The sequence below is a fragment of the Monodelphis domestica genome, chromosome 4 (genome assembly GCF_027887165.1).
Source record: "Monodelphis domestica isolate mMonDom1 chromosome 4, mMonDom1.pri, whole genome shotgun sequence".
Taxonomy (NCBI): Eukaryota; Metazoa; Chordata; class Mammalia; order Didelphimorphia; family Didelphidae; genus Monodelphis; species Monodelphis domestica.
Genome location: NC_077230.1, coordinates 190,200,953 through 190,213,880, shown reverse-complemented (window position 1 = coordinate 190,213,880; position 12,928 = coordinate 190,200,953). Strand labels below are relative to the sequence as shown.

Sequence of the window (12,928 nt, the reverse complement as noted above, 5' to 3'; positions counted from 1 at the left end):
AATCAATCAGTGCACATGGCTAATTTTTTTGTACTACTAATATTCCATGGGTGCCCATTTTCTTCAACTGAATAGAATTTATGGATTGAATTCCTAATGGAATTAACTTTTTTTCCCCACATGGAGGAGAGGCTTTGGACTTGTGAGTTCATCAGTAAAGGGAACTCCTGAATGGGGGAGAAATCCTATAGTCTTGCTGGATCATTGAGAATTAAGTGACTTACCCAACATCACACTGCCAGGATGTAAAAACTAGGTCTTTTTTATTCCAAAGTCAGCCCTCTATACATAACAATATGCTGACTTTCATAATTAATTTATGGTGTATTAAAATTTACCTCTAGTAAACACCAGACCTAGAGAAAAATGTTCTACTGTGCCAATTCTGTGCCTCGGAGGGAGGGAGGAAGAAAGGAAGGAAGGAAGGAAGGAAGGAAGGAAGGAAGGAAGGAAGGAAGGAAGGAAGGAAGGAAGGAAGGAAGGAAGGAAGGAAGGAAGGAAGGAAGGAAGGAAGGAAGGAAGTATAGGGACACCCCCTCCCCATGGGAATCCTATAATATTTATCTGTGGGCAATGACCTGAGGTGGGGAGAGGAGGCTAAGGGAATGGGAAAATAATAATGACTCAAAGACAGAAGTAGAAGCACATGGGGAGTAATGCAACCTCCGAGGAAATAAGATGAATAAGAGAATAGGTGGGGAGTACCAACCCCTAGATACTCCTATAGACAAGAGAGTCTGCTTTGGGGGCGACAGTGTTGCTAGAAAAAGGTGAGGAGTCTCAACTCCTTGGTTCTCCCTATAGCAATAGGGGGCACTGGGGGCGACAGTGTTGCTAGAAAAGGGGGGTAGTCACAACTCCCTGGTACCTCCTATAGCAATAGGAAGCACTGGCAACAGCGTAGCTATAAAAGAGATATAGTGAAGCAAGAGGGAAAGAGGAGAGGAGGGGAAGAGAGAGAGAGCTAGCAAGAGAGCTTGAAAGAGTAATACTGAGAGAGTTGAGGAGGGAACAGAGGGAGAGAGGAAGTGAAGGGTGAGAGAGCTAGTTAGAGACCTAGTCAGAGAGAGCTAGTAAAGGGCTAGAAAGAGTGTAAGAGAGTGATTCTGCTAGTCCCCAGTTTTTAATTGAAGGTTTTTAGGAATGTGTATCAACAATACGTAACATGACACAGGTTTTAACATTGGTTGAATTGACAATGACGAGATCAGAGGTAGAAATTAATCCGAACTGTGCTTTGCAAATGAGTGTAGTCCAAGCAGAGGCAGTGTGGCCCTGAGGCAGCATTGCCGCCAAGACCCAGCTCATGAATTTGCCGGTCCTTTGCTAGTGCTTCTGCCTGTCCCTTAACATACAACGACCATCAAGAGGTCTGACCATGTGTCTGGTAATACAATATCAATACATCAATCATACTTCCCAGATGCCAACATGCCTGGTATGCTACAGGAAGGAAGGAAGGAAGGAAGGAAGGAAGGAAGGAAGGAAGGAAGGAAGGAAGGAAGGAAGGAAGGAAGGAAGGAAGGAAGGAAGGAAGGAAGGAAGGAAGGAAATGCAAAAGTACTCCTCTAAAGTGTTTTCATTCAACAGAAGGAAAAACAAATGGTAGAACAAAAAGACAAGATAAACATAAAGAAATGTGTTTGAGGGGAAGCCAAATAAACTTTAACAGTTTAAGGAATAAATTGGTGGATTAATTCAAATCATGGCCAGGTGCTATGAATATAATTCAGTAAATGCTGAGGAACCTGCCAAGAAAGAGAAAAATGTGTTGCTTTTGAGATCATTTCCCAGCAGCTTCATAAAAGAAAACTGATTACAGGAATTTAATAAGTAAAACAGAGCCAGAAATATAGTAATCAAATGAGTTTTTAATTACATTTTAGGCAGAAAAAAATTTCCAATTTGTACTCTTGAGATCAAAAAAAAAAAGTCCTAGAGAAATGCTTTTGTTGCTTGAAAACAAAATAAACACTAATTTCCACTGGAATTATTCTAGTCAGTTTAATTAAAAGACTTGATCAGAATGAAGAGCAGCCTGTGCCAAACTATACTAAATTCAGCAGTGGCAGTTGTCGTATCACATAAATGTCTGAATGAAAACCCTCTACCGAGAGAGCAAAAAATGTTCATGGGGAATATTTCTCACAGAAATGAAAGAAATTTCAATTACTATCGAAGGAATGAGAAGTCGTTGAGTTTTCTTATCAAATAGAAGTACTAGTGTACTTGATTATAAAACAGATGCTTTTCTTTCTTGGGAGATAAAGAATTCTTTTCACTTATTTTCAGTAAATGCTATACTTACCATACCCCTTATTTTACAAAAGAAGAAACTAAGGTCCAAGGAGGGTAAGAAACTTGCCCCAGGATATGATTAGGGTTTTGATATTAAAAGATCACCCTATTGCAAATATGAATAATATGGAAATAGGTTTTGAACAATGATACATGTAAAACCCAGTGGAATTGTGCATCAGCTCCAGGAGGGGTGAAGGAAGAGGGGTGAGAAAAGTCATAAATCATGTAACCATGGAAAAATGCTCTAAATAAATACATTAACTATTTTTTTAAAAGAAAAAAAAACTTGCACCAAATCACACTGGTAGTAAACATGAAAATGAGCAATGATGTCTTTTCTATTATATAGGAAGATGCTGTTGTGGTCAGTAGTTGGATATGCATGATGATGATGATGATGAAGACTGAAATATTTAGTAAGTGCTAAGATTCACAAAATGCTTTAGTGGTGATATAATTACAAGGAAACTTATACAACTTCTCCGCTACCTGTACTAGGCTCGGATCTAGGATTAGGAGTACAGTCTATAACCAAGAAAAAGAATTCTAACTGCTCACAGTTACCAGGGGATTCAGTGAGAGGAATGTCCTTCTCTTAGTTCCTTTTCCCACCTTCTCCTAATGCTTCCTAGTAGGATAGCCTCTGTTATGCATTATTTATATATGGCTTCCAAAAGAAATGTGCCTTGCAGGGTGTAGTCTGAATAATGTCAACATCCCTGGGAGAAAGTTATTTACAAAGGAAGTTCTGGAGAATGAGGGCTTATCTTAGTCAGATGAAAGTAGCTGACACTCTCTCCATTTTTTTAAAGCCCTTAACTTCTGCCTTAGAATCAAAGCTAACTATGGGTTCCAAGCAGAAGAGCAGTAAGAGCTAGGAAATTGAGGTTAAATAATTTTCCCAGGGTCTAAATTTAGGAAGTGTCCTAGTCCAAATTAGAACCCAGGACCTCCCATCTCTGGGCCTGGCAGTCTATCCACTGAGCCACTTAGCAGACCCCAGTCAACACACTCTTGACACCTTCACCCTTGTAGTTTAAAATCTTCAATATTTTCTTCCTCAGAATAAGATATGTATTCACTCATAATTTGTTCAGCTAACGTTTTTGAAGTACCCTGCCATGTACAAGGAACCTCATGGGTACACCAGAAAACAACATCAGTCTCTGCTCTCACAAAGCTCAGACCTAGCAAAATGTGTTAATTAAATGAAAGGTTTTAGATTCTCAAAAAAGAAAGGCTTCAAATCACTCAGGCTGTGGGGTCAACTACTGCTTTACATATTTCGAGAGCATGGCTGACTGTTGGCAAGATTATTAAAGTCAAATCAGAGGCTCCTAAACTTGGAACCAAAAGAGATTTTTGAGGTCATCCACTCCAACACCTTTATTTTACAGATGAAAAAACTGAAGGCTATGGAGGTGTGGGTTGAATCCACATCCCTCCACTCACTCTAAAGTGAATGTTTCCATCTATTGCACTATGAATCTATGCAATTTTTAATGATGTTTAACATATTTCCTATCTTTTTGTCTTTCTGCGATTTGAACCTTCTGCCTTGTGTGCTCCAAACTCATTTATAATTATTGGGGGTAGAGATCCTCATCTTGTTATACTAGATTTTCCACCTCCCAAAGTTTTCCATAAGATCCCTGCTAATATAAAGAACAAGAGCATCAATTAACATCCAAATTGGTTTTTTCCCCATTCCACTAAACACTTCACAGTATATTTCCCAGCCACTCAAGAGGATTAGCGTCACTTCCACTCTCTACTCCTTCATATTACTGCCAAATAAAACATCTACATCCATGGCCATAATAAAAACTCCCATTTATATGGTGCTTTAAGATTTGCAAAATACTTTCAACCTATGAACCTGTGAGATGGGAGTAGAAATATTATTGTTTCCATTTTATAGATGTCTTTCCCAATGTCCCACAGCTAGTAAGTGTGAGAGACCTTAGATTCTGTAACAATTAAAATTAGTTTCTCTGTTAAAAGTATTATATTTTATGTGGTTTATTAAAGATTATTAGAATTAAAAAATAAAGAAAATACAAAATAAGAAAAGCACATGGAAAGGCCCAGAGCCCATTCACAACCACTTACTCTACATCTTGCCTGCTAGGTAGAGAGCCGCATGTGCTTGGAAGTGGAAGCAGGAAGAGAGCAAGTAGGTGGTACATTCAGTTTAAATACCCATTGTGTTCTCACACTCAGGTGAGGACTCAGGGAGATTATAGGGCATTCTGGGAACTTCAAAGGACTTCTGGGAATTAAAGTCTGGGGTTCAAATCTCTACTTTTACATTCATTTGATCATTATTGGGAAGTTTCCCCAAAAAGGATCATGAAAATATAATCAACTTAAAGATTACAATAAGCTCCATTCTTACAGTTCTCCTGAATTCAGATTCAGTACTCTTATCTACTCAACCACATCTCTATCTACTCCATCTACTATATCACATAGTATAGCTTTACCCTGTATATATACCCCCATGATACGGAAAGGGGCACCTTCATCTGGGCAATTTGCTCAGATGATTTTATCCCTACTGCTACAAAAGTCACAAAACATGTTTAATAAATACTTTTTGATATTTTGTTAGCAAAGTGCTACATTCTTTTGAATTCAACTTGGAGGTTATAGGACATTATAAACAAAATAACAAAAGAAAACATGGCCAGAGGAAAGAAGAGTGGGTTTCAAAATTGGACTTTGAATTTACTTGAATTCATGTTTGAAAATCATTTATTCAAGATCATTTGCCTGACATTCAAGGCCCTCCAAAATCTGGCACCACTGTACTTTTTTAGTCTTGGCTCAAATGGCTCCTCATCTTGAACTAGACTGCCTGCCTTCTCTTCATCCTTCACATTCATGCCTTCAGATTCTTTACACCTGCAATTCCACCAGTGCCCCAAACTCTGCCCACAGAAATCGTATTCATTCTTGAAGGCCTCCATCAAATGTCACCCCCATTCAATAAGACTTCCCTTCCCTGACTTCACCACCTGGAATGGCCTTTCACTCCTCTGACAGACTTTATATAGTACTACTTTTGCATATATTTTACCCACTTACAATATATTTTCTTGTGTTACTCACATATGTGTCTTGTATCCCTACCAGATTATAAGCTCCATGAAAGCAGGGACCAGTTTATCTGTCTATACGTTGTAGCTCTGATCCCGTAGGATGAGCCTGCCCAATTATTTGTTGAATGAATGGACTGCTTTCAATTGAAAGGGATAGTGAAACAGCTTGTGTAAAAGTCTCATTCTCCCTGACTACTTATACACTGTGTCCTGACACTTAAACATATAGGACAGATGTGAATGTAAAGGTTTCTTGTTTCAATAAGTTATCAAGATATTCCTCTAATTTGAAAATAACCCATCCAGTAGAAACAGATGTTCCAGGATCTGCAAGCTTTCACCTGATTTGATCTATCCATGAATTACTGCTATAAAAACTCCTCAATATCAATACATTTAAGAGCCCAGATAATAGTGCCATCATTGTCTCTTTAATCCTAGCCATGCTTCAAAAGGATAAGATTGTCATAAAAGTCTTTCTTATTTATTTCCTATCATGCTGTCCAGAAAATGATGGGGAGAGAGCCACCTTTATCTGGGCCATTTGCTCAGATGATTTTATTCTTACTGCTACAAAAGAGGGCTTAATAAAATACTTTTTGATATTTTGCTGGCCAAGAGCTACATTCTTTAGAATTCATCTTGGAGGTCACCTGACGTCACCAATGAAAAGGTCACTGGAGGGAAGAATAGTGGCTTTGAAATTCGTGCTTCTCAGTCTTAGAAAGAGAAGGCCACCTGGGCCCTCTGACTTTGATTCCATCCCTCTTCCTAGGTAGATTACCATGTGAGTCTTAGACATATACTTATTGCCACTTATTTAACAATTTGGGGGGTCCAGATCTGAGATTTCATCAGAGAGAGCTCCTGATGAGTAAATGCCCTCTTCCCAATGCATACCATTGTGCAACTTAGTTTCCCCAAGTTTTCTGAAAACACTGACAAGTTAAATCACTTACCCTGGATCATGCAGACTGTATATCTCAGAGGTGAGTCTTGAACTCAGGACACTCTGACTCGGAGGCAGGCCCTCTATTTATACTACCCCATAATGCGTATTTATGAACTACTTATTCAATAATTATGCCCAACAAAATCACAATGAGTTTTGCTCCTTATAGCCATATTTATTTATTTTTTTTAAACCCTTACCTTCTGTCTTACAATACTGTGTATTGGTTCCAAGGCAGAAGAGTGGTAAGAGCTAGGCAATGGGGGTTAAGTGACTTGCCCAGGGTCACGCAGCTAGGAAGTGTCTGAGGTCAGATTTGCACCCAGGACTTACTGTCTCTAGGCTTGATGCTCAATCCACTGAGCCACCCAACTGCCCCCTATAGCCAAATTAAGGATGAGAAATAACTTCATTAACTCTGGTTTTCTTTCTCCCCTATGATTCCCCTTACCCCTTTTAAAAATCTCTTTTAGGCCTTAGTAAAAGTAAATGCGAAGTTAAAGCCTATGCTGGATTCCATTGCTGTGAACAGGAGTAAATGGGAAGAACTGCATCAGAAAATGCTACTTTCTCAGACACCTTCTCAGCCTTCTGCCTCTTCCAGTCTCACTGTGTCAGTAGAAGATATCCATTAAGCCAGTGGCCAGTGACTGCAAAATGACTGGCTCTTAAAAGGCTCTCTTTGACTTTGCAGCAATTGTTTTTAAAGCTGCCACCGACAAGTTTGGGTTGCAGAGGATGATCCCTCAGTCAGCAAGTGGCTTTCACCTTTGGGTTTAGTCATTCAGAACAGCAAGTTGACCTGGAATAATCCCGGAGGAGGTGGGACCCAGAGAGTGCCACGGATGACAGGGCCATCTTTCCACTATTGCTGTACAGAGCATATCTATACCACAGGATCTAACGCAGAAAAAAGTGTCACTGACCCAAAGCAATGGCTAGAACGCCCTGGGATTGGTCAGTGCTCACAGAAAAAGCCAAGGGAAAGCAGAATGAGTGCAGAATTACTGTGTTGTTTTACGTAACACACCACTATTTGTTATAAGCTAAACACTGCCTGCTTTTCTGTTCTGTGCTTGCTTTCACTGTTCTCCCTTTCATGCCAGAATGTCCCAAGGACCCTGCTTTATATTCTATGGAATTTTTTTTTTTACAATGAAGTTTCTTTGTGATTGTTCAGAGCCTTTAGAAATGCCTATCTTGGCTACTCCGAAAAAAATGAACTGTATTATCCTTACAAGCCTCAGCTTATGCCAGTTTCCCCCGAAGAAGTCCACAGTAAGAACGCAGTAAATTTGTTTGGCTGGTGGAAGTTTATATAAAAGTAATAACATTGCATGGGGATTGTGGGCCCTGCATTCAGAAGTGCTCTGTTCAATATTCACAGTGGAATGTGTCTCCTCCCAGGAGAAGAGGATTAACGGACTTTAATTAAAGTATGAATGGAAAGGAAATCTATAGCTCTGAAGTTCACAATCTAGATTTAGCATAAGTGGGTCATGTTCTTTTTGGAATTGTTTTCTCAGGAGAGGTAGGCATTTCACAGCAAACAGAATAGGCCTGTTGTCCCATCCGACAGGGGCATTGACTACCTCGAATTTTCTCACCACTGGGTTTGTTTTGTCTTGGTATAAAATTTTAATTCACAACTAGTTGCACCCATCAAAAATCAATCCAAAAAACTGAAGGCAAAAACCCTCTAATTTAGCCATTTTCATGGGATGGTGAAAAGTAAATAATAGAAGGCTAAGAAACAAGTCTGGGCAGGGAGCACACATTCAACAGCAAAGAATGAGCCCTGTTCAATTTGACTAAGCCAATTGTGTAAGCTACCAAAACACCTTGTCTTGGAAACCTCCAGCTATTTTGCATGAGCTTTAAAACGGAACTTCTAAACTGGTTATATAACCCTGTTAAGAAAGTTGGATGTTTTGTCCACAAACAAAGAAAGGCATCATGATGGATCGAGCATCCCGAGAGGCAATGGAGCATAATGGAAAGAATCCTGTTAACCTATCCCAGCTTCAGTTTCCTAGGCTATAAAATGATTGAGTTCTCGATTTCCTGGGTAATCTTAGATAATTGATTTAACCTCTGAGGGTCCAATTTTCAAATCAAGTGCAAAGTCAGAGCTTTTTTGTACCAGGGAAGGTTCTTTTCCGCTTGAAATCTGTGATCCCAGCCATGAATTCTAGTCCTAGGTAAGCAATTTGGTCTTGAGCAAGTCACTTAACCTCTGAATGTCAGCTTCCCCATCTGTAAAATGTGTAAAGTGAAGGGCTGTCTCAAGGCTCCTCCAGCTTTTACCGTTCTACTGATGAGCATTTCCACCTTTACTAATCATCACCTCTTTCCTTCAGTCCCCGAATATTTCAGGGAATGAAAGAGAAGGAGAGCAGGGAGTGGAGGAACTAGGTAATGCACCAAGAAATGAATTATGGGCTGCAGAGAGAGGACTGTATGAAGAGGTAAATAATAAGGCCGTTATCTACGGAGACAGGAGAGGTGAAGAAACAAGCAGAGGAACAAAGAAAGTGCTGGCACCCAACAGTAGCTCACATTTACATAGCACTTTAAGATTTGTAAAGCCCTCCCTGTAAAGCCCTGGCAGCACCCAGAGTGCCAAGTATCGCTATCCCCATTTTATCGACAAGGAAAATGAGGCTCCGGGAAGGTAAAAGCCAGGATGGGAACCCAGGTCATAACTCCCCAATCCAAAACTCTTTCTACTAAATCATGACGCAAAAAAACAGGGGGAGGGGTAAAATGTGAAAGCAAGATAAAAAGGAAAGGCTGCATTAAGACTGAAGAAGGAAAGCTCAGAACAAGTGAAGGGTTTAGAAGGGGAGGGGCTGTGTATAAAGGAGAAATGGGAACCCTTAAAAAATTAATGCTTCTGACTACCTTTTACTGCTTCCTCAGCAGGGAAGAATCGAGAAACTATAGGAGAAAATGAGTGTAGAAAGATGCCTCAATAGAGCAGGTAAGAGGAGGTCGTTCAGATTTATGGGCTTTATTATGCCCGTTTTCTGAACTGCCACGTAGTAAAGGAAAATGGCTTCTTAGGGGCTGCCTTACTTCCTCCAGGTGAGGAACAAAGATGGGTGGGGTCAGAAACAGCTGCCCCAATCTCCGCTTTCAGAGCCACTGCAAGTGTTTATGGGTATTCTGCCACATCATGTTTACATCACAAAAGGGAATTGAGAAACATTCCAAGCAAGGCAGAGACAAACCCACATCTGTTTTCCTCAACCACTACAAACAAATAGCCCAAAAAGGCTCATGCAAGTCCATCTAAAGCAAATTTATATAAGATGTGCTTTATGGCCAAAAAAAATAGATCCATAGTTTGACTTGATACTGCAGGCAGGCAGTGCTCTCCTGAACGTTGATGCTGCATATTGCTAAGTGTAACATAATTTATAGGACAAACCCTACAGCCTCCACCAAGGTTGAGTTTTTCCTCTCATTTCCTCTCCTTTTTATTGGCTTCACTGCACGGTTGCCAATAGCAACATCCACTGGTAGCAAGGGGAGTTCAACACCATTGCAACCTGCCATACAGTGGAGCCCTAACAATGTCAACCATCAATCATGTAGCTGTTTGTAATTGCCTCCATCTATTTTTCCTGTCTCGAGGTATCTCTCCTATTGTGGGTCAAAATTCAGAAACTGCTGACTAATGCCATGAGTCTGTTCCTCCGTGGCCACAAAGCAGTGGAAATGGAGTGTGGCAGGCTCCCGAACCTCAGTGACCCAGGATTAAATGTTGAAATCTTCAAGTCTGAAATCGGAAGGAAAAAAAAAATCTTGATGGCCTTAAGGTTTTTGAAATGTTGAATTTGGGTGGCTTTTCTTCTTACCTTGATAACCTTTTGAAATGTTTGGTTGTGCTATAGTCATCTTTTAAGATGGAAGAAATTAGAGAGGGGAAGTGGGAGAGGAGGGGTTGTTTGTTTTATTGATGCCTATTGTTTATGTACTGTAGTCATTTCCATAAGTGATACCACCAGCTACCCACTGAACCTTCCCCAGTTAACAAGGAAAACAGTTCAGCAAAGCCAATTTCCTGGATTTCTTGATAGTATATACAACATCCCACATTCATCACCCTCTCCCACTCCCAGGAAAGGAAGGAGGTACATACATTTCTATGTATCAGCAAAAGATCAGTCATTAGTTACTGGAAGGTGAAATTTCTACAACCCTTTATTCTTATTTGTTTGCTCTTCTGGAGAGTTTCTAACTTGTACCTGTCTAGGAAATGACTCCTCATAGGTGAGAATTTGTTTGATGAATACAAAAGGGATTGTTATCAGGGTCTGTGTGGATGGAGCTCAAGGTGAGGACGCCCAAATAACTCCATCTTCCTTTCATAAAGAATAATTTAGCATATTATCACTAGTAGTATGGCTACACACTTTAACCTGAAACGGTCATAGTATAGGGGACCCTACAACATAGTGGAAGAGCCATTCAATATACAGGCAATTAGAAGAAATGGGTTCTAGTCTTGCTTTGTCTCTAGTAGCTGAGTAACCTTTGACAGATTATTTCATCTCTATTGTCCCCATTTTCCTCCTCTGCAGAATGGCAGAGTAAGATGAAATTATCTCTGTCTCTTCTAACTTCATGATTATAGACCATGTCCACACTAACTCCAAGATGTTCTTTTTCCTTGTTCCTGATAACAACAATTGTGTCTGTTACTTATCTGTTGATATGACATTTTTTAGTAATATTGAGACAAGCTTAAAAGGGTCATCATCACTGGGCATTTGGGTTATACATACATTTAACTGTCTCTGAACACATCTCTATTGACCCCAAAAGGCACTTCTATACAATTTAAAGTCAAAATGAGAAAAGTTTACACATATTATAATCGACAAAGTTAGTAGATTAATTTAGATTAAGGAAAAATTAAGGAAACAGCAATTATGTGTTCCTCACCTGAGAAATTTAAGAATGTCTATGTATTTTTGGTATGATGTATCTGCAAAGAACTATCAACTTTAAAATCTTTTAAGACATGATATTATTTTTGTTGATGTTATTAAAAAGCACTTGATATTAATGCCAAGACAATTTAGTAAGTATTATTTTCCTTTTCACTTAAAGCATAATATTTATCATTCTTATGAAAGTATTCTTCCTAAGGATAATGAAGAGAGTGGATGGTTTCACTTTAGGGTACAATTAATTTAAAATCTTTTGTCTTGCCTGATTCAAATGGGTTGAGGATTATCAACAGAATGGGACAATTTCCTTCAAATAGTATAACAATCTGGACACAACATGGGGGGTTTAAATTTAAAGAAAGATGTTTCCATTGAAAAGTCTTTAAAAGTTCCATTTTATTAAAATATAATTTGAGAACCTGCTCTCATCACTGTAGTGACTCTTTACTCTGCTTTGAAATATCAGCACTGGAAAAACACATAGCATGGTCTGCCGTGTGCAATAAAGAATTCCCCAAACCAGAATGGATCAGAAAATAGAAAGTATATGATAGTCCAGTTGACTTACAAGAAGTCAGGGATTCCATAAACTTCCTAAATGGGCTGTGATTGAATGAAACAACATCTCCAGCAGAAATAAAATTGGTGGAAGCAAAAGAATCTGGGGAATTTCATGAAGAACAATTTAATTTAACAGTACCTAATGGCATGCCTAAGTTGTTGGAACACCAATCTCTTTTCTTCAGCTGATTATTTTGGGCACCTTTTCCAATTTACTTTCTAATACACTTGCATGTTTGGCATTGCCTCTCCTATGTGTGTGAAAAATCATGTAATTTGTTTCCTTTGGTAAGTAGTTTTGTCTTCAGACATATGGACTCCTTCAGAGATAATATATTTGCTTTCTTAAGTGAATGAATTTATATGCCATGAATCTGTTCTTTAGGATCATCATTTAGTTTTGTATTCATTTCCTGTATAGACCTTAGATCCACAAACATTGCCGTGCTGTTACAGTTTAGATTCAAATGGATTCCACCAAACTCCCTTTAAAAATAAAATCAAACCTATGTATGGCATGACTTGGAAATAACATACTAGCCTTTGGTCTCATCCCCAAGGGGGGGTGGGGGAATCATCCCTTGTGCCATTTTCTTTTCTTTTCTTTTTAATATGTTGAAGAATTCCCACCCGTTGACTTCTTAATTATTATTGCTTTGCACAAAAGAAACCCCAAAACGTCTTTGGTTGAATCATTTGAATTCCTTCACTTTGTGTGGCTTTCTAGGATTGATGTGTAACCATTACACAGTCTTTAGGTTCTTTTTGGAAACGAACTGCTTTATGAGACCAAAAAACAAAACAGAACCGCAGAACCGTTGGTTTCTAATAAAATGCTGAAGAACTCCAGTGCCGAGTGTTTATTTCTCTGCAGCCAGGGTAATTTAGGGGCTGAAGTAAGAAGCAGGCTTCAGGCTCCCAACTCAAACTGCAGCAATCCTGATCTCCTATTTGTGGGCAGCTCATTACCCTGCATCCTCCAGCTCACTTCTGTGCTTGACTACCTGACAAGGGGACAGTGAGAGTTAAAGTCACTGGAGCAATTTCCA

General features: G+C 39.3%; 1 protein-coding gene across 1 annotated transcript in view; it reads left to right on the top strand.

Annotated features, from left to right (window-relative positions):
• Window positions 1-12,728, top strand: part of PDE11A (phosphodiesterase 11A) — a 523,355-nt gene extending 510,627 nt beyond the window's left edge. Inside the window, exon 20 of the mRNA XM_001377248.4 lies at window positions 6,831-12,728. Coding sequence (XP_001377285.1) covers window positions 6,831-6,992 — 162 coding nt within the window. The 3' untranslated portion in view covers window positions 6,993-12,728. The remainder of the gene's footprint in view (window positions 1-6,830) is intronic.
• The last annotated feature ends 200 nt before the right edge of the window (window positions 12,729-12,928 follow it).